The sequence below is a fragment of the Sciurus vulgaris genome (assembly GCF_902686455.1).
Source record: "Sciurus vulgaris genome assembly, chromosome: 14".
Classification (NCBI taxonomy): domain Eukaryota; kingdom Metazoa; phylum Chordata; class Mammalia; order Rodentia; family Sciuridae; genus Sciurus; species Sciurus vulgaris.
Genome location: NC_136475.1, coordinates 52,405,668 through 52,432,461, shown reverse-complemented (window position 1 = coordinate 52,432,461; position 26,794 = coordinate 52,405,668). Strand labels below are relative to the sequence as shown.

General features: G+C 40.7%; 2 protein-coding genes across 11 annotated transcripts in view; one reads left to right on the top strand and one right to left on the bottom strand.

Moving 5' to 3' along the window:
• EML6 (EMAP like 6) overlaps positions 1–18,148 on the top strand; it is a 252,532-nt gene extending 234,384 nt beyond the window's left edge. Inside the window, exons 30-43 of one of the 7 annotated variants that reach the window (XR_013759096.1) lie at positions 61–159; positions 1,135–1,308; positions 5,042–5,250; positions 6,045–6,202; positions 6,823–6,937; positions 8,638–8,826; positions 10,049–10,221; positions 10,631–10,793; positions 12,306–12,409; positions 12,643–12,690; positions 13,101–13,254; positions 13,635–13,735; positions 15,260–15,494; positions 15,847–18,148. Coding sequence is in view for 3 of the 7 variants with exons in the window: in XM_079110187.1 (XP_078966313.1) it covers positions 61–159; positions 1,135–1,308; positions 5,042–5,250; positions 6,045–6,202; positions 6,823–6,937; positions 8,638–8,826; positions 10,049–10,221; positions 10,631–10,793; positions 12,306–12,409; positions 12,643–12,690; positions 13,101–13,254; positions 13,635–13,735; positions 15,260–15,284 (1,712 nt within the window). In the remaining 4 variants the exon portion in view is untranslated. Of the gene's footprint in view, positions 1–60; positions 160–1,134; positions 1,309–5,041; positions 5,251–6,044; positions 6,203–6,822; positions 6,938–8,637; positions 8,827–10,048; positions 10,222–10,630; positions 10,794–12,305; positions 12,410–12,629; positions 13,255–13,634; positions 13,736–15,259 lie in introns of those variants that run through there. The other 6 variants (XM_079110187.1, XR_013759097.1, XM_079110188.1 and 3 more) reach the window with 6 other exon arrangements.
• Positions 17,339–26,794, bottom strand: part of RTN4 (reticulon 4) — a 65,179-nt gene continuing 55,723 nt past the window's right edge. For all 4 annotated transcript variants that reach the window (XM_079110203.1, XM_079110204.1, XM_079110205.1 and 1 more), the window contains 4 exons: positions 19,582–19,651; positions 19,078–19,124; positions 18,902–18,960; positions 17,339–18,324 (listed from right to left, as the gene is read on the bottom strand). In XM_079110203.1, the coding sequence (XP_078966329.1) occupies positions 18,282–18,324; positions 18,902–18,960; positions 19,078–19,124; positions 19,582–19,651 (219 nt within the window). In that variant the 3' untranslated portion in view covers positions 17,339–18,281. The remainder of the gene's footprint in view (positions 18,325–18,901; positions 18,961–19,077; positions 19,125–19,581; positions 19,652–26,794) is intronic.

Genomic DNA, 26,794 nt, shown 5'->3' with positions numbered 1-26,794 from the left:
GGGGTTTTCTTGAAAGGTCTTTAGTTTCCACTGTTCACCTGCCTATAACTTCTCTCCTAGGCAGCCAGAGCTTCTACCTGGAACACACAGATGACATCCTCTGCCTTACAGTGAACCAGCACCCCAAGTACAGAAATGTGGTGGCCACCAGCCAGATAGGTAGGAGCCGTGCAGCAGCAAAGGCTCACCCAGCTGACCTGGGATGCCGCCTTAGTAGCAGTTATTGGGAGAGGGAGTGTGTAGCTGGCGCTCACCCTTTCTTGTGGATGTTGCTGTTGATTTTTTTCAACCATAAATGTATCTTTGTCTACTAAGTTCTCACATCCAGTGATTGGTGATTCTGAAAAAAAGGGAAAGGCAGATCAGAGTCTGAGAGTCTAAATAAATGAATGGTCCCCATCTCTGTGGACTTGCAAGAATAATTTTTCAGGCCCCAGGTGTTGAAGACTCGTATGCCTTGAAGCCTGGTGCTTTGTGCTCAGCAAGGGTAGATTGTAGTATGTGTGCCCTGCTCTTCTGTACCCTCGGAAGCTGCCGAGGACAAATGTGACCCGAGTCACATTTGTAAAACATTTGTTTTTAATTTGTCATTTCAAAGGCAGTTTTTACAAAAGTACCTTTCTGCTTGTTTCCATTGAACCCATGTCCATTTTTAAATTTAATTTGGAACTTTTTGATGCTGGTGTTGAGTGCTTCGCTATTGGAAACGTGACTTATTTTAGCTATTGTTTTCCCTTGATGCTTCCTCATTGCCATTGCCCACCCAATGCAGGTGATATCACGGAAACCCCAGGTAAGGCCGCTCCGTCCGTGAGTAGTTCGAATCTGCACAGCAAATTCATGTCAACGTCTTATGTTTGCTGATTGTATCTGGCTGACTTGCAGATACAAATCACTGACCTCACCGGTTTCCTTTGTATAAAATCCTCCACAAGCGTGTGTGTGTCAGATGTAAGCATCCACAGGGCTTTGCCTTCAACAGCAATTCCCATTGTCTTTTCTGGCCAGGTCAGACTGTAAGACTCTTACTCTGTTAGCAGTAATGCCCCCAGAAACTTGTCTAAGGAAGGCTTTGAAATGAATGCAAGCATTGCCTGGGCTCCATCGCTCTCTGTTGTGCTTCCCCACACCCAGGAACAACACCTTCAATCCACATATGGGACGCCATGACCAAACACACTCTCTCCATGCTGCGGTGCTTCCACTCCAAGGGGGTGAATTATGTCAACTTCAGTGCCACTGGAAAGCTGCTGGTGTCTGTGGGAGTGGACCCTGAGCACACCATCACTGTCTGGCGATGGCAGGAAGGTAAACCAAGTGGGTCTGTTCTGTACCTTCCAGGGGGTACGCTTGCAGCTCCAGCTGGGCCTCACTCCAAAGTCCACCATAGGCCTTGCTGCTAGGCAAGCAGCATCCAGGGCTCTTGGGATCCGGGTAGATGCTCCTGAGATGTCACAGTGTCCCTCGGCCCCATGGCTAGGTGGAGGCTGGCCTGGGAACCCTGGGCTGGTTAGTGAAGGATCTTTGGGCGGTTGGGTGAAGTACACCTATTGGTAGCCTCCTCCGGGAGCATCCTCCCTGTTTCTGCCTTCCCAAAATCTTCCTTGTCCTTCCCAAAATCTTCCTTCCTCGGCTCCTCTGGTTCTGTTACAGCCTTATCCCCTTAGTTGCCTTGTTATAGGAAGTGGAGTGGCTATTGCTATCTTAGTTCCCGAAGCAAATTGAATTTAATTTTTTTTTTTTTTTTTTTTTACATTTTAACTTTTTTGGAATAGGGATTCATTTTACAATCAAGGTTTATGTTTAATGAATTTCTTTCTTACTCTCCCCCAACACATGTGCATGCACAGGCACACACAAACTAACTACTACTAAATTTACAGTGGTCTTAAAATTAAAGATGTGCAGACTTCTGAGTATATCCTCAGGTCAGGTACTGCTCTGGCAAAAGCAAATCCAATTAGTGAGGACATTAATGAGGTCTGTCTGCAGCTGCTATCTGGGACACGCTGAGCAGGCAAGCAGAGAGGTGGCACTTCTCCAATTCAGAGGTCTAGAGTCCCATTATCTCTTCATCTTCCCATGGAGGGGGAGGGGAGAGGCATAAAGAGATGGGCACATTAAGAGGACAGTTCCAGTACTTCTGAGGTCCCATTTGAGAAAGATGTTAAGAATGAGAATTATGTCTTATATTTCATGGAAGATAGCTAGATTCACAGTGTTCCTGGGAAACTATCCCTTCTCATTTTCTTGTTCACCAGTACATTGTGCCCAAGTAGCCCTGTAATTGATCTGTAGATCATCTGTAAATGCAGATTCATTCCTTGTGAGTCAAGTGGGCCAACTGATCCACTCAAATGAGAATTCGAGTCTAACTTACAGACTCAGAGCATCCTAGAGCTGGAAGGACTAGAGATATCTTCCAGTCAGTCAGGGTACATCCCATGGAGAAATTCCTCTGAATGCCGTTTTTAGGGGTCTTTTCCCATCCTCTGCTAGACATTTCCAAGGACATGGCTGTCTTCACTTCCAGAGGAGCCCACGTATTGTGGGAAATCCCTTATTATTAAGCCCTTTCTTAGGGCTTTGTGATGCTTTTCTTTACACTGCTGACCCTAGTCCCAGATCCTGGAGAGGAAGTGATAGCAGGGTCCCTACACACACAGGCTTGTCCTACTTCCTCCATCTGTCCCTCCAGGCAGAACCTGCTCTGGCCCTGCCCTGGCACAGATTCTTGCTCAGGAGCACCTTCTAACCTCCTGAGGGAGGACTGGAGGACCCATGTCTTTAAACAAGCTCCCAGAGAGAAGAGAAGGCTGCTCTTTGGTAATGTTGGAATCAATCTGTGCAGAAGGATTCTGAGCCAGTGATGACATCCCCCAGCCTGTCCCCAGCCACCACCTCCTCCCAGTTGACTGTGGACAGGTCCCCTCCTCTCCCTTACTTCTCTAGTGTGCCTTTTCCTTCACATAAAGTCCTATTTACAAATTAATGTGTCTGGAGAGGTTTATATGCATTTTTCTTATCACTATAGAGCATATTATATCTTCCTCTTTTGTTAGAGGATTACTTGGGGGAAGATGAGTATATAGAATAGGATAAAATGGCATTTAAAATTACATATTTCACTTATTACATAAAATGCATGTTTTTGGGTCCTAAACAAGATTATGTAATTTGCTCTGAGCAGAGTAGAAGCCAATGCAAAGAGGAATGTAGATGTCGCCACAATTAGAAGTATCCACGAGATTCAAACAAGGAAAGAACAGTGGCTTAAAAAACATGCATCTTATCTCATCCTCTTACCATGGCTTTTTGGCCACTCGTTCTGTTTCTTCTTTAATTCACCTCTTCAAATACATTCTCTATGAGGGGTGGAAGGGTGATTTTTCTCACAATTCGTTGCGCTTCATCAATTATTAATGTTGATCCTTTGACTCTGCTAAGAGTTGCAAGCACTTTCTCCCAGGCTGTTGTCTTTTAACTATTTATGATAACCTTGGATATCAGGGACTTCACAATTTTCTGAGCCTGAGGTAGTGAGATGAATTTTACAGTAAGTCCTGGATTCCAACTGGAGAGAGAATGATAGCGAGAAGTGCCCTGGGAGTCTCTCCTGGGAAGGGCTTCCTTTAGGGAGCCTCTGAGGGACAGTTACAGGCCCAGCTGCCTTAACACCCCCCTACCCGACTCTGGCAGAGACCATTGTCAAAGCAAATAAACACAAAATGGCAGGAGGAAAGGGGGGAAAGATTAGTATAAATAATTAAGGGACGGGAGACAGTGAAAATTGGAATAAAAACACTGAAAATAAGTTAAATTTTGAAACTTGAAAGAAAAGGTAACAAGTTTAAAATAAAAATTAAGACATCAAGAGATAGATTTAAACTACAGACCAAGAGATTTTAAAAAGAGGTAAAGAAGTGATGACTATAGCTTCCCCAAGAGCTTCACTATGTAAATCCCTTTTTAATCCTCAACACCTTATAAAATGAAACCATTAGTATCCCAAATCTATGGCGAGGAAACTGAGTCACAAAAGTAAATGAATAGTAGAATTGGGATTTGATTAAGACGAAGGTTAAATAAAACTCAGGAGACAATAAAAATGGATTGAAGAAAAAAATCAGCAATTAGCAGGATAGGAAAAATGACTTCTAATGTTCTATAGCAAAGCAGAATAACTATGGTTGACAACAATTGATAGATATTTCAAAATGAGAAGATTCTGAATGTTCCCAGCAAAAAGAAATGATCAATATTTGAAAGCAAAATATCTGAGGTGGTTGATATACCAGTTGACCTGGATCTGATTATGCATTATATACATGTACTAAAATATCACACTGAAGTCCATAAAAATGTGTAATTGGTATTTGTCAAGAAAAATTATATGTACATAAAAATTTTATATCTATTAAAATAAGTATTTTCTAAAAAAGTATTGAAAATATCTGTTGTTCATTTAATAAAAATGAAGCAAAATAGAAAAAAGAAAAAAATTAAAAACATCAATTAAATATGAAAGGAAAAAAAATTAAACCTAAAGTCCACAAAATAAAGAAGAATACAGAGAACTTTTTTTTTTTTTCTTAAAGAAAACAATCACAGAAATGGAGAGAAATAAAAGTTTTCTTAAGTGAGTCCCCAGTGATACCCTGGGAGGGGACCTGGCCTTGTGGGGGTTGACTCCTGAGGTGAAGCTGGAGCAGGGAACTGGGGCTGCCCTAAGTCATTCCTCTTGTCCTCTTACCTTGGAGCCCCCCTCTCACGGGTCATCCTTTTCTGCTCTGTTTTTGGACACCTCGGTGGAGCTGTGGGGTGGGGTCCTATTTGCAGTTCCTACTGCTCTGGAAACTTCCCAGGCGCACCTTCTCCCCAATCTTTGGGGACTGTCTGAAGGGGCGAGGGTGCTATTGAAGGAACACTGAGGTGGGCCTGAGCCCCCACTGGGATGGGAACTAGTCTGTGCTGTACCATCCGTGGCCTAGCTCATGCACTGAGGAAGGGCTGGCCTCACTGGATGCTGTCACCCACACAGGTGCCAAGGTTGCCAGCCGCGGGGGTCACCTGGAACGCATATTTGTGGTGGAATTTCGCCCTGACTCAGACACACAGTTTGTATCTGTCGGGGTCAAACACATGAAGTTCTGGACCCTGGCAGGCAGCGCCTTGCTTTACAAGAAAGGAGTCATTGGGTCCATGGAGGCTGCCAAGATGCAGACGATGCTGTCAGTGGCCTTCGGTGCTGTAAGTTATGGCTGATGCTTCCCCAGTAGGGACCCTGGATCCCTCTCCCCTCTTTCCTCCAGATATGGGCATGGATGGGGATTTGGCCAAGAAGCCCCATTTCTACCTTCTCCTGACTTCTTAGCAACCACTAGTCCCTTTTCTTAGTATAGAAGGGTGAGTTGACTGTGTTTTTTCCCATTTTTCTTCTCAAAATATTGATCAGAAAATGTAGGACCCCTACCACCACCACACACACACCAATTCCCAAGGAGGTGATTCCAGAGGCAGACCCTGACATGCACGCCTAGCAGACCTGGAATAGATAACTCTGAGGATGCTGGGAACAATTCCCAGAGCTGGGCACTGATCTTTTTTCTTCCCAGTCCTCTTGTTCCACACATCCCTCAGTTGCCACCCTTAAGTGACTCTAGAGTCCCTCAGCCTATGCAGGCTCCTGGGGATGTTTTGGAATGCAGTCAACTCTTGGTCCTCCAGGTGTGGGTTTATCCACTTTATAGATGAGCCCCAGGAAAGACTCCTCTTGGGCTGAAGCTGGCCCTTCCCCTGCTGTCCCCTGGGCCATGCTTTTGTTTATGCTGTGCTGCGTTCAGTGGGGAAATAAAATACCCTAAACCAACTAAATAGGGTGAATTTCAAAGCCCGGTAATTGCTTTATGCTTTTTGTGATTTTCCTGCTTAATTAAGATAAAATTGACTATGCAGGTCTGGTTCTCTTAATAAGGAAGCAGGTGGCTTGGGAAGAGACCCTCTTGAGTGTGCTCCTGGTGTGGAAGATGTCCCTTTGTTTGCAGAACAACCTCACTTTCACGGGTGCCATCAATGGAGATGTCTATGTCTGGAAGGACCACTTTCTTATCCGGCTGGTGGCCAAGGCACACACAGGCCCTGTGTTCACAATGTACACCACTCTCCGGGATGGACTCATTGTGACTGGTGGGAAAGAGCGACCGTAAGCAGAAGCTCCTCAGCAAATAATTTGTCCTCTGTTAATGTCTTGGGAGAAACTGACAAAAGCATTCTTAACTTGGGGAAAATGCAGATTGTTGCTCTCCTGTCTTTTCTGCATTGGGCAGTTCAGTCTGTCAGCTCTCCAAGGGGGCCCTAGATCCAAAACCTCATAGGAAAGAGAGAAGCAGAGAGGTGGGTTACTGGTAGTTTAAAAATGTGGAAGGTATTCTTGAATAAACTGGGGCTATTCAAGCGACAGGGGCTCTGCTGTTTCAAATGCTACTCTTAGTAACTCTTTAGGGGAAGAGAGGAAGGAGAAGTGAGAAGAAGGGACAGAAATTCCAGTGGCACAGGAAAGATCAGACAATGAGGCATGAAGATAAGAGAAATGTTCTTAGTTGGTGTCATGAAAGCATAAACTGACTCTCCAGATTTCTTTTCTGCAAAAGACAGTACATTTGAAGGCATTTCAGGTTGTGATGGCTCAGCAGCAGGAACTAAGAAGGGAGACACCCTGCCAGTCCTGGGTGCCCATGACCTTGATGACTGGGAGAGAAAGGGGAGCGAGGGTCATGGGGAAATCTTAGGACAACAGGCTGAGTGCTGCTTCATGGTTTTTAGGACTAAAGAAGGAGGTGCCGTAAAATTGTGGGACCAGGAGATGAAACGCTGTCGGGCCTTCCAGCTGGAGACTGGACAGTTGGTGGAGTGTGTGCGCTCTGTGTGCCGTGGCAAGGTGAGCATGGCTGGCCTTCCCTGAGCTGCCCTGTGGGGCCTGGGAGCACCTTCCCATCCAGTCACTTTCCTTATTTGTTGGTTCAATCCTTAAGCCTCCAAGGTGTGGATTGTACTGCAGTGGGGTGTAGCTTAGTTGAGTCAGATGGACCTGGGTAAACTGTGACTTCCTCAGGAAGAGCTGGCTGGGTGACCCTGGGTGTGTTTCCTAACCTTCATGCACCCGCCATTGTTGTGAGGACTGCGCATCATCCATCAGTGCCCTTCGTTACACCTGGCATGTGGTCATCCAGGAGATGTCAGCTGCTATTATAGATTATATTCTTACAAACTGTTTAAATAATTGCTCAGGTCTAGTTATGAGGCCAGTAGGAAAAATGTTGGGGCCAAATTGTCTGGCTCCAGGCCAGTGGTTTTCAACTCGTTCTTTGGCTAAGTATCAAAAACATCTGAGCTGTGAATCAGAATCTCATGGGTAGGGCCTCAACCTGTGTGTTTTCCTTTCTTTATTCTCCTTTTTTAACCCCCCACCCCAGGAGATTTGATGCACTTGTAAACAAATCATTTAGCCTCTATTTAATAGCCTGTGTTTATATTTTTTAATTGGTGTCAGCCTAAGAATTTGCTTTCTAGATGTTCTTCATGAGAAAAGCAAACCTCAGTTGGAATCCACACACTGGGAATTTTGTTTTTAAAGTTAAGTGACAATCAGGGGTTGGGGGATAGGAATAGGAAAGACAGAGGAATGAATCCGACGTGACTCTTCTGTGTAAATATATGAATACACCACAGTGAATCTCACCATCATGTGTATCCACAAGGCTGGGATCCTAATTAGAATAAGATATATTCCCGAAGATAAGATATATATAATAAGATATATCAATAGATTCTACTATCATATATATATAACTAAAAAGAACAACAAAAACAGCTAAATGACAATCATCTGGAAGAGTAATTATGGGAGATGTAGGGAGGAATAGGCCCCAGAATCAGGAAGTTGTCAGGAAGTAGATCTTTGTTCGGCTCAAGGAAGAACTTCCTAAGTTTGAGCTGTCCAAGAACAGAGATTGCTGCCCCACCCTGTAGTGAGCTTGCTGTAGTCCCTGGAATGTTCTAACAGCAGTTGGATGATGGGAACTCTGGGCTCAACCCACCCAAGGTAGCTGATGAAGAAAAGGCAAAGCAAGAAGAATGGAGGAGGTCACTTGAGGGGACAGTTTACTTGTGAAAAGCAAGTCACCTCTCAGCTTTTCCTATTTTGCACAATCACAGAGGGCTGGGGACTCGAACCTGGGTCTCCAGCATGAGACTCAGGCACTCTACGAGAGGAGCTACACGGCCAGCACTGCAGCTTTTCCTATTTTAATAGCAACATAGTAAAGCAACTTTATCAAGTTTCTCTAACAGTGGCTTTTAAATTGTTTTATTGTGGCAAAATATACACAAAACCATTTTAACCATTTTAAAGGCTACAGTCTGGCAATGGTGAGTACATTCACTTGTTGTGCAACCACCCATTCGCAAGAACTTCTCATCTCCTGAAGCTCTGTCCCCATTAAACACCAACTCCTCTTCCCACTAGCCCCTGGCAACCACATTCTGCTTTCTATCTGTATGGATTTGACGTCTCTAGGTTCCTCATAGGAGTGGCATCATACAGTTGTCCTTTTTCTAATAGTGTTCTGATTACAACAGGGAAAAATTTTAGTAGGAACCAAAGATGGAGAAATAATTGAAGTTGGTGAAAAAAACGCTGCTTCTAACGTCCTGATTGATGGGCACATGGAGGGGGAGATCTGGGGACTGGCCACACACCCCTCAAAGGACATCTTCATCTCTGCCAGCAATGACGGTACAGCCCGGATCTGGGACCTGGCTGACAAGGTGAGGGGCCTGCTCTGCCCTGCTCAGAGACCCCACAAGTGGGAGCAGAGGGAGGAGAGGGCTGGTGTTAAGGCAGAGGCTGACTCTCAGCCAGAAGTCAGCAATTAAATTAGAGAAAGCCTGATAATAAAAGTCCCTCACACACTCAGCCCATCCTGTAGTTTTGTATTTGTATATGAACTTTTATAGTTCAGGAATAATCTAATTGAGATGATGACTTTCTTGATATGGAAGAGCCCACAAAATCTAAAATAAAATAAAATAAAATCCCATCTTCCTTGGATGGAAAGACTAAAAATAATTTAAAATGTCACATGTTCCCAAATATATTTCCATCAAAATCACAAGAAGGTTTCTCTTAGAACTTGGAAAAATAAATTTAACGTTCATCTGAGGCAAAGGTAAAATAGCAAAGAATACTCTAGGGGAAAAAAATGTTTCCCACTTCATTTAATCCAAAACAAGTACTCAAGTTCTAATGATTAAAATACCTGATTTTATTTCAAAAGGGCTAGTAAATATCCTGTTTTTTAGTACAAAGGTCAACAAATAGACATGCAAATGCATAAATGTGGTTGTTATACTCCTGACAGTTTTTAAATTAACAACTGTTGTTTATTGAATACCTACTATGTACCAGCTACATCATGTACACTGTTGTTAATGCTTATAAAAACCTTCCAAGACCAATATTATTATAATCTCCTAGTAAATAGGAAACCTTGGAAGTGACTTCCCCAAACATACCCAGCTAGTAAGTGACAGAGTTCAGGATTCATGCTAGCATGTGCTAAAGCTCACATTCTTTCCCCTAAGCAAAAGGTTGTCAATCTAAGGCCCAACGGCCAAATCTGGCCAGCAACCTGTTTCTATAGCTAAGCCACTCTCATTTGTTTATGTATCATCAACAGTTACTTTTGTGCTGCAAGGCAGAGTTGAGTGGTTTTGACACACCATGTGGCTCACAGTCTAACATATTGACTAGCTGTGTTTATAGAAAAAGTTTGCCAAACCCTGCCCTAAAACATCCTGTCCCCCAAGATGCTATAATCAAACACACTGTTACCCTGACTACTCAGGGACTTTCACTGTGAGAAGCAGGAGGTGTGGTGGCCTACGGCAGCAGCAAGATCAGCCTGACCACTCTGGCCTGGTGCAGAATTATCCCTGGAGACCCGCTGAGGAGGCAAGGGCTCAGGGGACTTTCCTTTTATCAATGTAGAAACTGCTCAACAAGGTGAACCTGGGCCATGCAGCCAGATGTGCAGCCTACAGCCCTGATGGGGAGATGGTGGCCATTGGCATGAAGAATGGAGAGTTTGTCATCTTGTTGGTGAACAGCCTGAAAGTTTGGGGGAAAAAACGAGACCGGAAATCTGCCATCCAAGATATCAGGTACGGAAGCGGGCAGTCTCCTACCAGTGGGTTTCCTTCCAGAAGGGCTGTGACTGGAATGAAGAGCTCAGATGTGCCAGGGCCACTTTCATAAGCCAACTAAAAAATGATGTCCCCGCACATGTTCATTCTTGGATGTGTCTTTGCTTATTTCCACAGGATGTGGCAAAACTACTTGTCAGGTATGATACCATTCTACAAAAGGCCACACAGAGTCATTTCCTTCTGTGAGATTTGAGCCAAAAAATTGTTGAATTCCATAGATTACAGGGAGAAGCTGCCCACGTATGGGTCACGAGGAGGATCTCACTGCCTTTGGGCCTGGGAGGCCTGTCGAAGAGCAGCCTCCATGCCTGATCAGCCCTAAGCAGCCTCCTCATGGGCCATGCTCTTGGATTGCTTTTTCTAGAATCAGCCCAGACAACCGATTCTTAGCTGTTGGTTCTTCTGAGCACACAGTTGACTTCTATGACCTCACTCAGGGCACAAGTCTGAACCGCACTGGCTACTGCAGAGATATCCCAAGCTTTGTCCTTCAGATGGACTTTTCTGCGGATAGCAAATACATTCAGGTATGCCTGGGGTTTACTTATGTCAAGGGCAACCAAAAATAATTGTAATAATAATAATAGTTTATATTATTTACTTGCTAATTTACTCTTCAGAGGAAACCTTTAAGTACTTTTATTTTTTCTGTTTGATAAATGTAGAAACAGAGGCTTACAGAAATTTAGAAGCAATAAAATTTAAAAAGTAAAGAGTATTTTTTTATTTTCTTCAGTTAAAAATATACAAACATAAAAACCATGAATCTCTCGCTTCCCCTCACCATCTCCCTTTCAAAGCTTCCTAATTTTCTAGTTCTCTGGGGCTATACTAAGGCTTGTATCACTTATGGTTACTCATTTTATTTCCAAAATCTCCTGGGTAGTATTGGCCCACCACGCTTGAGACCTGGATTGCAGATGGTGGATCTGGAGTAAGATCTCATCATTGGGTCCCCAGGAAGATGACCAGTGAGGAGGGATTGAAATTGAAAGCGTTCCCAGTCTTGGGACTGACAGCTAAAATCAAAAGATTTCTCAAGCACTCAACAAATATTATTATGTATTTGTGGGCCTGTTGTTGGGTATTCACCATGAAGTGAGAGAATGCATTCATTCATCCATCAACTACTTACTGAACCAGGCTTTATGCTAGGTGTTTGGACAGACAAAATAAGCTTGGTCCCTGTTTCTCAATCATGGAGAAGATAAAGCGATAAACAATTACAAAATATACATCTAATTATAAGCTGTGATTGCATGCTGAGAAAAAGGCGAAGTACAGGGTGCTGGGGAGCATTTAACAAGGTACTGAATTTAGATTTGCTTCCTGTCTGAGTAATTGATATTTAAGCTGAGGACTGTAGGATGCGTGGGAATTAGCTAACAGAGGGGTGGAAACAGGCCATCTGCATGAGAGCCCTGCTCATTTCCATGAACAGAAGGAAAGCCTGGGCGGCTGGGGTAGAGGCACCCTGGGGAAAGAGGGGCTAAAGATGTAGGCAGTGGTCATGAACTGAAAAGTGCTGGCAGATGACCTTAACTGTGCAAAAGGTGGTCAGTTTCCTATAGAAGACTCTAGAGAAGTGAGTCAGGTCCTAGACAATTAAAAAAATCGCCTTCATCAGCTGCCTTACCTCTGTACCACAGATTCTCTGAGGACAGGGATACCTGTTTCAGAAACACGTGGAGGCTTTGTTAAAACAGATTTCTGGGCCCCACCCTTAAAGTGGCTGAGTTGGCAGGTCTGGTGTGGTGTCTGAGAATTCATGTTTCTAACAAGTTTCCAGATGATGCTATCAGCATCACTTGGAGAACCACTGCCTTAGGACTTTGGGATACAGTGAGACAATGGTGGAAAAACACCCTGTGCTCTGAATTTTGCCATGGGCTGGTCCCAGGCTTCGTGGCCTGGAGCTGAGCCTGGATTTTGAGAAAAGTCCTATGGATTCAGAGGCTGGGCCTCTGAGCAGTATACCAAAAAAAGGAAGTCTTTTGGACTGAGAGAGTGGATGAACACGGTTTCCCTTCCACTTGCAGGTGTCAACAGGAGCCTATAAGCGCCAGGTACATGAAGTTCCCTTGGGGAAACAGGTAACTGAAGCCGTGGTCATTGAGAAGATCACCTGGGCTTCCTGGACAAGGTAACTGAAGAAAACACTTCTTGAGGAAGCTCATAAGGGTGTCTTTTGTCACTGGCTCTGCCACTGCGTTTGTGATGGCCAGGATCTGCAGAAGCTCAGAGGCAGAGCTCTCTTTTGTTTTGGGGGTGAAGGAGGGAGGCTTCTTGGCACTGGTGTAGGCTGATGGCTTGATCTGATCAGGGCTTTTGAAATGTGAAGCCATTTATGTACTCACTCCAAGTTCCTAATCCCAGTCAAGAAGTTCAAAAGGCAACCATCTCCTGTCTCTTGGCCAAGCCGAGGTACACAGTGAAACCTCCAGTCACCTGGGTAAGGGAATGGGAGGGCTAGAATCGCTGCCAGCAGGATCAGAAACAGTGCCTAGCCCACTCAAGACACAGGAGACATCCAGCTTGAGTCCAAAGGAGCCCCTTTCCTTTCTCCTCATCATTTACATACTCAGGACTAGGGGGAAGAGGAAGAGAATCAAGGATGGGCTAACTTTTCTTTCTGGTGTGTGGGGGAATGAGGCAGAGAAGTAATGGTGTAAGCTGGCCCAAGAGTACAGAAGGGGAGGGGATGGGTGCTTCGAAAGAAGAGCCACATGACCATCCTGAATTACACAGAATGTCCCTCGTGTCCCCAGGAGGGGATGACTGACCACAGCACTTTCAGGTGTGTCTTCCCCCTAACACTTCTTCCTGTTGAACAGCATCCTAGGAGACGAAGTCATTGGCATTTGGCCAAGAAATGCAGACAAGGCTGATGTCAATTGTGCGTGTGTGACTCATGCTGGCCTGAACATTGTCACAGGAGATGATTTTGGGCTGGTGAAGCTGTTTGATTTTCCATGCACAGAAAAATTTGTGAGTCTTCCTGAGTAACCTTCCTCCACTGCTTCTGGGCTCTTCTGCAGTCTGTGGGAGAATAGTGGCCATCTCTAGGTGGCCATCTGGGGGAGAGGCATCTTGTCCCAGCCCTGTGGAGATCTGGCAGTGACTAACCTTTTTCATCTCTCTCTGGAAACTGGGAGAAGGAATGATGGAAGGTGAACAAAATGGTCACGAGTGGAACAAGATGAGGCGGGAGAGTCAGTGAAAGGCTGGCTAATGCTGTCTAGACCAAGTGGGAATCCCCAAAGCGAAGAAGGTTCTGGAGGGGTGGGGGTGTGAGAGTCTTCAAAGTACTCTGCAGTTGCCAGGAGGAGCAGGATCTCTTAGCTATCTCCATTTGCTTTTGCTTATAGGCCAAACATAAACGTTACTTTGGTCACTCGGCTCACGTGACAAATATCCGTTTCTCTTACGATGACAAGTATGTGGTCAGCACTGGAGGAGACGACTGCAGGTACTAACATGGTTAATCTGGTCCTGACCCCTCAGGCCTGCCTTCTCTCCCTCTCCACCTCTAGGTATCCTGTGGGCCGGCTCTGCCAGGGTTGTGGCTAAGAGCTGATGATGTGGGATAGTAAATGGGAAATTCCATGAGTCCTAATGAAAGGAAGGACTTTCCAAGCAGAAGGCATTCAGTTTCTGGGACGTTCAACCCAAATCTATCATGTGATAGCTACTCTGAGCACTACTGGGGGTAGGGGCAAAGGGGCTAGAGATCCAAGATGGCTGGACAGCAGGCAGGCATCATGGGACAACAATTAGGCTAGAATTCATCCATGTCTTTTTAAAAACTCCCAGTTGCCAGTGCACTCAAGATGCATGATTAATCCACAGCCAAGTGAAGTTTCAAAATACAGTACTGTGCCATGGTTGCCCTAAGAAACAAGCAGGGCAAGTGCTAGCCAGTCTGACATGAGAATACAAAGGCCCAGTGCTAGTTAGTGACAGTAGAACTCCAACTTGCTATTTACACTACAAACTAGGGCAGCTTTTGACCTTAGTGTGAAACAGGCATGTGGCTTTACATGAGGTGTGACTGGGGAAGTCAGGAATTTAGAAGACTCCCTACCAACCTGATCCAAATAGTACTAGCCTCTTAAGTACTTCAGAGTAGGCAGCCACCTTCTGTCTCTCCACCGAGGCTATTTCATAAGAGCATGGAGAAACAGGACTAGGTCATTCTAACTCAAGATTTTCTCTATCTAATGTCACAAAACTTTCTTGTAGCATGAATGCTGGTTTCCATTCAGCCCAAGCAAAACTCTTAAGGGGGATATAGAACACCTGCATTCTGATATTTTTAGTGGTCTAAGTTAGGTTGGGTAAATGTACGTACAGAAAACGTCAATCCACTTCCCACCTGAAAGCATTGTGTAGAACATGGCACCAAGGAGGCTTTCTGATGCTGTGCCAACTGTTGCTGGCACTTAGAACCCTTGAGATAGTACTGGCAGCTACAGAGTGTAAACACCCATCCAGAACACCAGTCAGACTGAACAAGCTAGGAACAAGAGACCTAAGTGAATTGGTCACCCCAGTGCAGGAGATAGGTGACTTGTTTCTTATACAAGGCTTCTTTAGAAGTAACTTTAAAAATGCAGGGCCTGCAGGCCTTTGTAGGCATGAGTACACCATGGTCCCTGTCTCCGTGCTAAACTCTTAAAAGAGCTCTCCAACTCAAGTGGCATTGATAAAAACCTTTCCAATAGTCACACGAAAGAGTGTGAAGTCAAGTTGTCAAAAGTTCTCACTGACCATGCTCAAGCTGCTGAAAGAGCCAACCCAAACAAAAACCAAAAGAGCCATGAAAAGAATTTTAAAAAATTAAAAACTATGGTCCTAAAAGATTCCTGGTTTATTCAAAATGTTCAACACATCACCTGAGCTTGATTCTTGAGCACCCCGCAAGACTGTTAGCTGCCATTTGACATAACGTCCAGCCATACAAAAATGACTGTCTTTTTTTTTTTTTCTTCAGTGTATTCGTGTGGCGATGTCTGTAAATGCCAGATATCTCTTATAATAGTTACAATTGCTGCTACTGCTACCACCCAGCAAACGCAGAGGCAGTGCCGAGGCTGCACCTTGATGCTAAGCTGCTGGGAAATGCCTATCTTTGATGCTGCGGGCACGCACAAGCTCCAAATGCTAGTCCAGTCATATGACTGCTCCCATAATCTGGACTCTCCAAAACTGTGATGCCAAGAGGGAAGGTAAAGTTCTAAAATGTAAAGACTGCTAGTCTCTCTCCGTGAGATTAAAAACTATAAGTACTAACTACATTGACAAGTCCTGATGGTATAGCCCAATAACAAAATTTAAAGCCTCAGTTACCCTAACCAATATGTAGCTTTTAATTTGCATCAAAACTTTTACAAAAGATGTTTTGCTATTATTTCTATAATACTTCAAGAATGTTCATTTTTACAAATAATTTGAACACAGCTTAAGTTAGATGCACTGAAGTACTAGAAATAGCCTGTTCTCCACATCTAGCTTTCAATACCAAATGAGCCATGTTATAAACAAGTTGAGAAACTTAATTTTTTAATGTTTCCTTTGCAGTTTTATATCCATTAAGTGCCTTTGAAAGTTTCCAGTGTGTGGGCTGCTGTCTCACCTCCCACAAAGTTATCTCCTTTCTACATATGGTGCTAAAACTTCAAAACTGAGGAGGGCTACAGGACCCTTAGCAGATTCATTCTGTCACCCATGTCCTGTGTTTGTCAAGGCTTTGTAAATGAGAGACATTAGTTAACTACATGGGAAAAAAATGGTTATAAGGAAGGTGAGCAGCAAAGGAACTTAAGTTCTGCAAGAAGTAGAATGAATTTTCATTATGTTAGTGCCAAACCTATAAAATCCAAACTAGAAATCTAATAAAACAAACCTCTACTACAAACAGAAAAGGAAAACAAACAAAACTCAAGTATGACCAAGTGGATAAGCTGATTTGTCTTATTAAATCTTAAAATGGTAACATATGAGGTGACCTGAAGCTACACCTTGGTTTACCATTGCTGGAGTGGGGTCAAGGCAACTCCACTGGTTTGGTTTAGGTGAACTATGTCAAGTCCAGATTTTCAAATTCTGCAAAACAAATTCCTAAAAGTCCCAAGAATATCTGATGAATCAAAATAATGAAAGAAAATAACAGCTTGGAGTTCCTGAGATAGTTGTCCAACAGAATGTGTTTGGACATTAACTTGAAGTCATCCCTGAAGCCCCTCAAGTCATACTTTTACGTAGTCAATCACTGTCGGATGGGGCTGACAGCACTCACTGAGAGGAAAGGTGGCTCTAAGCACAGACACCAACTAGTCCTGCCAGTCAGTGCACCAAAATTCTGGAACTTGAGTTCCTGGCTATTTGCAGTCAGTTTAGAGAAAAGGTGAAATGAAGCATTTTCAATTAAAGAATAGATTAACATTTACCACAAAAGTGCTTCAGCATTCTAAATGGATTAGATTATTCATTAAGTTATTTTTATATGCCAATTTATTAATGCCTTACATTAATCCACTAATAGGTTGTTGGGCCCACAGTAGCGTCCCTATGCAGTTCTAATTGTTTTCTGTAACCATGTGACTGGTGATGCTGAGTGATAACCATGTCTGCCTATTATACTGTACTACTGACCTTTCATACTAAATTGGATCTTGTATTCAAATAACCATGTGGACAAAAAAATGAACTGATAAGTGATATGTACAACTATTTGAAGAGCAATAGTGTCTGTGTCAAGAAAACTTCTTACATCTTATTTGTAAACATTTATATGGTATAATTTTATGTATGTTCATAAAATCCTGCACTGTATTCTACATGTTAAAATATTGGTGCATGAATTTATTTTCAAAGTATAAAATTTAAAAACATTTTGATGTCAAATAAATTTGATTATGTAAACATGTTCTTTGACCTCTGTTTTAAAGTAAATATAGCTGAAAATCTTTCTGAAAGCACAAACTGCCATTCACTGGTTGAAGTAAAATCTGCCCTTCATGTACACATTCAATCTGTTGCACTTTTATGAAACCAAAATAACAAACACATCTTTTTAAGTCTATAAGCTTTATTGATACTTTGCTTTTACAGTTCACAATGCATTCCACAGATTTAGTTCAGTACAGCTTAAACCACAATGGTGTAAGTCTTCAATTTATAATTTCTTGCATAACAATGTTTGATATTTGCAAACAACATTTTCGGAAGCATTAGAGTCAGTCCATAGACCCAGAGTTTCTGACAAAATTAACTACAGTAAGTCTTGTGCAATGAAGTTTATTTTGGAGTTCTATGTGTGTGGCATTGTTTCAAGATGAAAACAGATGGTAGTGCGCCTAGAAATATATTTTAAGTGCTTTGGAACTACACATGTATAACCAATGACTGAAATATCAAGCACTGTGGGGCAGCCGGAAGGTAAAGGTCTAAGCTTTGTGAAACACTATATATAGATATATATAAACTATATTTACTTATATTGGCAATTAATATAACAGTAAAATTCACAATACACCTAGAACATACCAAAAAGGCAAAGCTTTTTCAATCCTGCTTTAGTGGTATGATCTCATCTAAACATTTTATTTCAGAAAATCTGCATCAATCTACACAGACCATACACAGTGCACAAACTGTGAAAAGGGTTTTTTTCTGCTCCACCTTCTCTGTAACTTCCCCAAAATACAGCAAGACTACCTGCAACAAAGTGTAATATACAGTTTTCTCAGATCACTTTTTATTCACCAGTGCCTCATATAGGTAAAACAAATATGATTACGATTAAATCCACACATAGCAGCTTACAATACTTAAGATGATGAACACATGGCAGTCAAGACAGGTAATTTTTCCTCAAACAGTGCATTGCTAAAAATAAAGATCTGTGAAACTGCACTGCTATGTCAAGGTTTCATTCTTCCCTGACCCTCCCCCATGTAATCAAATGAATATCCCCTTTAAAGATGAACTACTGTTAATTGTTTTGGGCTTTTTCATTCAGCTTTGCGCTTCAATCCAGGAATTTTTGCTTGGATTCTACAAATGAAAAGAAGGGGAAAAACAGTCAAGGTAAATAGTGTAATTATTGTTTTCTGCTTTTAAAATGCTATCATTTTAAAAAATTTTTAAGTGATTTATTTCAATAGAAATTCATTTGAAATTAGCTTATGCAAACATACTGAAGATCACACACTCATTTGCATATTAAAAAGAAATGAAAAAGAGAGGCACCCAGTTGCACATCACTCAAGGAGGTCATAGTGCAATTGAGTGCTTCATTAGAGTACCTCGAGTTAACTGGGATTTAAAAAAAAAAAAAATGGCTTTTGCGTTTTCCTGAATATTATTACTGGGTACTTATCCCCACAGATACTTGTATACTGTCTAGCTTATACAAGAAAGGAAGTTGTAAAGCTGCCAAATTACTACCTATAATTTTCCTACCTTTGCCTCAGAGAAAATAATGATGTTAAGTGTTAGGAAAACACTTTTGCCAACTCTGTCACACTGATGGGAGATTTGCTACTCATGCCTGTAACATGAAATTCTGCACTATTCTCAATCCAGTACACTTCATCCTTAGTTAAAAAGAAAAGTTGTAGATTATACTTACTTAGCCATAGCATCTTTAACATTCTTATTTGCAAGTCCTAGATAGTGATCTATTTGTGCCTGAAAGAGGAAAAAAGGATGAAGAGATAATTACTATTGCTGATTACCAAGTGCCAACAAAGGCTTTTGTAAGTTTTGAATGAGTTCTATATTCTGAAGTTACAATTAAGAAATTACCTGATGCCGTTCATAAATAACAGGAACACTGAAAAGTGAAATCAGAGCTGTAAAAGGAAATTCAAAACTTTAGAGTGGAACAATTTAGGGAAAAAACATTAAACTATCGAACTGGCAACACTCAGTCAGGCAGTGTTCCTAATGAACAAACGAATACACAAGATACATCTAAGGTGCCACTCCAGAGGAACAAATTAATTGAGTGAGGCTGCAGGAACTATGCCTAGTTCCAAATCATACCACAAGTTTTTTTTTTTTTAAAACATAGGCATTCCCAATTAGACTTGAGACTGCACCATCGGGTAAGGCTACACATTTTCTGGTTTACACTGTTAGTTGCAGCAGTCTTCAGGAACTAAAGCAGTATTTCAATAAACATGGTATCTATTCACCTGTTTAAAGATATCACAACCTCAATATCTTCCTTAAGAATATTCTCCACTAAAATGTCTTTTTAAGCTTCTTGTACTGCAAGTTTTGATTCCAGTGGTTTTGTAGACTTACCCAAAATCAGTAGGGTCAGACCATTGAACAAGGCACCAACATAGGTAAATACCCACATCAACACTGCAAACTATAAGAAAACAACAGCCTATTATAAACATAATTCAAGTAAAGTTTTAATAATTACATTTTCCCAAAAAGCATTCATCTAAAATGTCAATTTACTAGAGGTATAGCATATACCTTGAATACAAGGTGAAGTAATACAAATATTTCAATGAGTCTAAGTCACCAGCCTCAATGCAATTTCAGAAACCTAATTTCATCCTTTTTTTTTTTTTTCTTTTTGGAGTACAATACAAAATAGTTGATCTGTTTCCTCTGAAATCAGAAAACATGCCAAAGATATCCCTTACCCCTCCAGCTCTAATACTCATTTACCTCTAAGTTGTTTAGCTTTTAAATGGGAAAACCGACAAGGCATTAACTATTAAAACTGGTTTTAAAGTACTAACAAAAGTGCTTGAAGATACTGTAAAAATTTCGATATTAAAATCTCAGGCATCTAATGAGCAATAATGGGACAGGGAATACTTATCTGGGAAACTAGATTTCAGGTACCAAAAATATTACCTCTAGAATTTTAAGGATCAGGCACTTGTCTGCCCAGTGCTGAATGTTTAAGGGCCATAATTAATCCTGGAAAGGAGGACTCCTCAAACTTTTATACCTATCAATAAAAGTGACCATTATTATTTTAACCACTGCTGCCATTAACAAATATTAATATGCTTTACAAATATACTATTTACAAGCTACTGTTAGCAAATACAAGAAGATAGAGATACTACCTTGTACTCTATCAGATCATAATGGATTGAAATTAGAAATAAATGACAAAATAAAAAACAGAAACTTTTCCAATACTTGGAGATTAAATAATACACTATTATATGATGAATGGATAACAGAAGACATCAGGAGGGAAATTAAAAAAGTCTTAGATGTAAATGAGAACAAAGACACATCATATCAAAACCTCTGGGACACTATGAAAGCAGTACTTAGAGGAAGATTTATTTCATGGGGCACATTCAACAAAAGAAGTAGAAATCAACAAATAAACGACTTAATGCTACAGCTCAAAGCCCTAGAAAAAGAAGAGCAGACCAACACCAAAAGTAGTAGAAGATAGGAAATAGTTAAATCAGGGCCGAAATCAACGAAATTGAAACAAAAGAAACAATCGGAAAAATTAACAAAATAAAGAGTTGGTTCTTTGAAAAAATAAACAAAATTGATAAACCCTTAGCCACACTAACAAAGAGAAAAAGGGAGAAAACTCAAATTACTAAAATTCGGAATGAACAAGGAAATATCACAATAGACACGAGTGAAATACAAAACATAATTAGAAGCTATTTTGAAAATCTATACTCCAACAAAACAGAAAACCTCGAAGACATCTAGAACAATTTTCTAGAGACATATGAATTACCTAAACTGAACGAGGAGGACATACACAACTTAATTAAATCAATTTCAAGCAATGAAATAGAAGAGGTCATCAAAAGCCTACCAACAAAGAAAAGTCCGGGACCAGATGGGTTCTCAGCCGAGTTCTACAAAACCTTTAAAGAAGAGCTCATTCCAATACTTCTCAAAGTATTCCATAAAATAGAAGAGGAGGGAACCCTCCCAAACTCATTCTATGAAGCCAATATCACCCTGATACCTAAACCAGACAGAGACACATCGAGGAAAGAAAATTTCAGACCAATATCCTTAATGAACATTGACACAAAAATTCTCAACAAAATTTTAGCAAATCGCATACAAAAATGTATTTAAAAGATAGTGCACCACGATCAAGTGCATTTTATCCCAGGGATGCAAGGTTGGTTCAACATCCGGAAATCAATAAATGTCATCCACCATGTCAACAGACTAAAAGTTAAGAATCACATGATTATTTCAATAGATGCAGAAAAAGCATTCGATAAAATACAGCATCCCTTCATGCTCTAAACACTAGAAAAAATTGGGGTAGTGGGATCATTCCTTAACATTGTGAAGGCCATCTACGCTAAGCCCATGGCCAATATCATTCTAAATGGTGAAAAACTGAAAGCATTCCCCCTAAAAACTGGAACAAGGCAGGGATGCCCTCTTTCACCACTTCTATTCAACATTGTTCCTGAGACTCTAGCCAGAGCAATTAGACAAACCAAAGAAATTAAAGGGATACGAATTGGAAAAGAGGAACTCAAACTATCCCTGTTCGCTGATGACATGATTATATATTTAGAGGAACCTGGAAATTCCACCAGAAAACTCTTAGAACTCATAAGTGAATTCAGTAAAGTAGCAGGTTACAAGATCAATGCTCATAAATCCAATGCATTTCTATACGTAAGTGATGAATCTTCAGAAAGAGAAATTAGGAAAACTACCCCATTCACAATAGCATCAAAAAAAATAAAATACTTGGGAATCAATCTCACAAAAGAGGTGAAAGACCTCTACAATGAGAACTACAGAACACTAAAGAAAGAAATTAAAGAAAACCTTACAAGATGGAAAGATCTCCCATGTTCATGGATAGGAAGAATTAATATTGTCAAAATGGCCATACTACCAAAAGTGCTATATAGATTCAATGCAATTCCAATTAAAATCCCAATGATGTACCTTACAGAAATAGAGCAAGCAATTATGAAATTCATCTGGAAGAATAAGAAACCCAGAATAGCTAAAGCAATCCTCAGTAGAAAGAGTGAACCAGGGGGTATCGCAATACCAGATCTTCAACTCTATTACAAAGCAATAGTAACAAATACGGCATGGTATTGGTACCAAAATAGACAGGTAGAACAATGGTACAGAATAGAGGACATGGACACAAACCCAAATAAATACAATTTTCTCATACTAGACAAAGGGGCCAAAAATATGCAATGGAGAAAAGATAGCCTCTTCAATAAATGGTGCTGGGAAAACTGGAAAACCATATGCAACAGAATGAAATTAAACCCCTATCTCTCACCCTGCACAAAACTCAACTCACAATGGATCAAGGACCTCGGAATCAGACCAGAGACCCTGCAGATTATAGAAGAAAAAGTAGGTCCAAACCTTCAACTTGTTGGCTTAGGAGCACACTTCCTTAACAGGACTTCCATAGCACAAGAAATAAAAGCAAGAATCAACAACTGGGATAGATTCAAACTAAAAAGCTTTCTCTCAGCAAAGGAAACTATCAGTAATGTGAAGAGAGAGCCTACAGAGTGGGAGAATATCTTTGCCACTCATACTTCAGATAGAGCGCTAATATCCCGCATCTATAAAGAACTCAAAAAACTCTACACCAAGAAAACAAATAATATAATCAACAAATGGGCTAAGGAAATGAACAGACACTTCACAGAAGAAGATGTACAAGCAATCAACAGATATATGAAAAAATGTTCAACATCTCTAGTAATAAGAGAAATGCAAATCAAAAGTACCCTAAGATTTCATCTCACCCCAATTAGAATGGCGATTATCAAGAATACAAGCAACAATAGGTGTTGGCGAGGATGTGGGGAAAAAGGTACACTCATACATTGCTGGTGGGGTTGCAAATTAGTGCAGCCACTCTGGAAAGCAGTATGGAGATTCCTCAGAAAGCTTGGAATGGAACCACCATTTGACCCAGCTATCCCACTCCTTGGCCTATACCCAAAGGACTTAAAATCAGCATACTACAGAGATACAGCCACATCAATGTTCATAGCTGCTCAATTCACCATAGCCAGATTGTGGAACCAACCTAGATGCCCTTCAGTTGATGAATGGATAAAGAAACTGTGGCATATATATACAATGGAATATTACTCCGCCATGAAGAATGATAAAATTATGGCATTTGCAGGCAAATGGATGAAATTGGAGAATATCATGCTAAGTGAGATAAGCCAATCTCAAAAAACTAAAGGACGAATGATCTCGCTGATAAGCGGATGAGGACATATAATGACGGATAGGAGGGGTTAGCATTAGGGTTAGGGTTAGGTTTAGGGTTAGGGATAAGGAGGGTGCTAAGAATGGAGAAAGGACTGTATAGAGGGAAAAGAGGGGTGGGAGGGGTGGGGGGGGAAGGGAAAAAAAATAACAGAATGAATCAAACATCATTGCCCTATGTAAATTTATGATTTTTAATTAAAAAAAATTTACTATTTACTACTTTAAATGCTTTACAAACTTCTTTATCTCTCTTAACCTTATGAGATAGTTACCATTACCACAGCTGATACAGGAAATAGAATATATGTTTAATAACGTGTCTGATGTCTGATTATAGCAATTAGATTCCACTATCTTTCCCAAAGGCTGAAGACTTCAATGAACTGACCAAACTCTATTTTTAGTAATCCTGCTTTCAAAATATGATTTTTTTTTTTTTTTAAATCATCAACTGAAACAGTTGGGGTTTAAAGCCTTTACTTCTAAAAAGCAATTTCATTTGGAGAAATCCTTTATTTCCTTTCTCCTCCATACTCTATAAATGGTTAGATAAAATTTTAAAGTTATGACATCATATAATACAAAGGTTCAATGACATGTTCAAAATAGTTCTTGAAGACTTATAAGCACAAGTCGGCCTGAACTTCATTAAACATGCATCTTCTACAATTAACTGTGCTTCCTAATTCAAAGGCTTCCTGCATCTGGCAATTACTCTGGCCTGTTTAGTAGGTGACAAACATCACAATGATGCCACCATCTACACTGATTATTTTTGTGTGAATCTAACATGGTATAAACAAAAAGGAGAATAGTTAATATTTCCATTATCTAAACCAGGAATCAGCAAACTTTTTCTGTGAACAGCCAGACAAAAACTTCAGGTTTTATGGGTCTCATAGGGTCTCCAGTTCATATTCTTTGTATCATTGTTCTTTTTACAATCTTTTAATAATGTGAGCCACCATTCTTAGCTCCTAGGCTGTACAAAACAATACACTGGGATAAAGAGGCACTAGTTTCTAACCTTTGATCTAAAATATATCTTTTGTCACATATTCATTCAACAACACTGCCTACTACGAGTTGGGCACTGAGCATTAAGGTGTTCAAATTCTAGTAATCACACTTCAGGTTAGGAAGGCCCATTGGATTCCTCTACAAACTGTCAGTTCTACCAAGAGTAACACACTGATCAACTGAATTTAACTAATATTTAAGTGAGAAATGTCAGGCATTCATCTGTCAACTGAAAATAATGAAAATGCCTCCCTGTTCTTAGCTACCTTTGGTAAAGGTAGAAAGATCTGAGGTATGATAATTAGCAACTTTCCCTCTCACTTAGTTGTAAAACTAACAACTTTTTCACCTGGGCAAGCTTACTATAGACTTAGAGAGCTATTTTCATCCACCACAGTCCATAATGCTAAAGGGAAAGAATCAACCTTCCACATTTTAGAAGAAATTATTTTAGTAATACAAATACCTTTACCATGACAGAATTCAGATAGGGCTTATTTTTAGCTTGTGTGTGCTACCAATTTGATCATCACAGTCACTGACTAGGCTGCACTCCAACTCCACAAAGAGAGAAACTCAAAGACTTCCCACCTAGGTCATCCATAAATGCTACTTGCCACTTTGAGGACACTCTTTTTTAAAAACCAGGCTATCCAGAGGCAAAAATCAGAGGTCTCAAAAGCCCTTGGTTCCAGGAAAGTAACCCAGATGCACAAAGAAAGCTGGGTGAGAGCACATGTACTCTCCTTATCAAGGAGCATCCACATCCAGCTCCACATGCTGTGGACATCCAAGTGTTCTAGACCAATGTTGCCAAATTTTCCCATTGTAAGAAAAGAAACCAGAAATACACATTTTTATATGCTATCACTGAAGTTTTAAATGTTGTAGCTACATTTAGAGAAAATTTAACTCTCTGTGGTCCCAAAACAAAAACACTAGGTAAGGGTTTCCAGAATAAACTATCAAAAGAAAAAGTGGGTTCCAGTTAAGAATTAGCATTCTATCATTTGCATAATTACTGGAACTGTTACATATTAACAAGTGACTTTTTTCTAAACATTTTTAAGATAGGTGATGTGCTTTAGATGCATTGATCAGTTAACATAATTATAACCCCAAACATTAAATAGTATCATTCTCCCTCTAGAAAAAGACAAGGCAGAAAGTTGTTAGCCACGTCACAGTGATCTCAGGTATATCTGATTCCAGAACCTGCTGTCTGGAAGTCACCTACAGAGTAACCAGTGTTAGTGAGAATCCATAACAAATGTACATACTACCATAATGAGGCAGAAAAAAATTTCAAAAAATACAACTTTAAAGAAGCATGTTGGACCTAGGTGAGGTGGCACGCGCCTGTAATCCCAGTGGCTTGGGAGGCTGAGGCAGGAAGATCCCAAGTTTAAGGCCAGCCCTAGCAACGCAGAGATGCTAAAGCAACTCAGTGAGACCCTGTCTCTAAATAAAATACAAAATAGGGCTGCGGACGTGGCTCAGTGGTAGAGTGCCCCTGAGTTCACTCCTCAGTACCAAAAAAAAAAAAAAAAAAAACCATTTTGGATGGACTGATTCTAGGCTATGTAAATACTTAGCCCCATTATAGCCAAATGTGCACTACCTGTGGAAGTCCAAGCTCACCTCTCCTTTGGGTAATAATTATAGGAAAGACAATGAAGATCTAAGAAAAAGGGCAAGGGGCTGCTCCAGTGTCTTATTTGCCTTTCTTCTGGGGCAGTACGGTAATTAACTATGTATCACACAACTGATTAAGAGGTCTGCAGAGTTATGATGTCTCAACTGGGGGGAGGGGGAAATTTTAAAGAAAATGGAGGAAGGAGATGTTAATTTCAGATATTGCTTTGACCATTCTAAAACTTTTCTTCATTCTTAAACACCAAAAATTATTTGACCTTTTATGAAACTTCAGACTCATTCATTAGTATTTTTCTCTACACTGACACTTCATTTCTCTTTTAATTTTTCTGTGAGCCAAAGAAATCTCACAGGAAATTGTCAAATGTGTACCTTAACAGCTGCATAAGTGCCCAAGGGCTAGATTTTAACATTCTTTTGGGTCAGCTATTTCTGGAGCTCAGACCTTTTGCTTGATTTCAGATTTCAGATTGTATCCTAAAACATTACAGTAGAACTATATAGCTAGAAATTTTCTTATAATTTTAGCATAATTTTTCAATGAAAAGTATAGAACTACTACCATACAGAATCTAATCTTTATCATCCA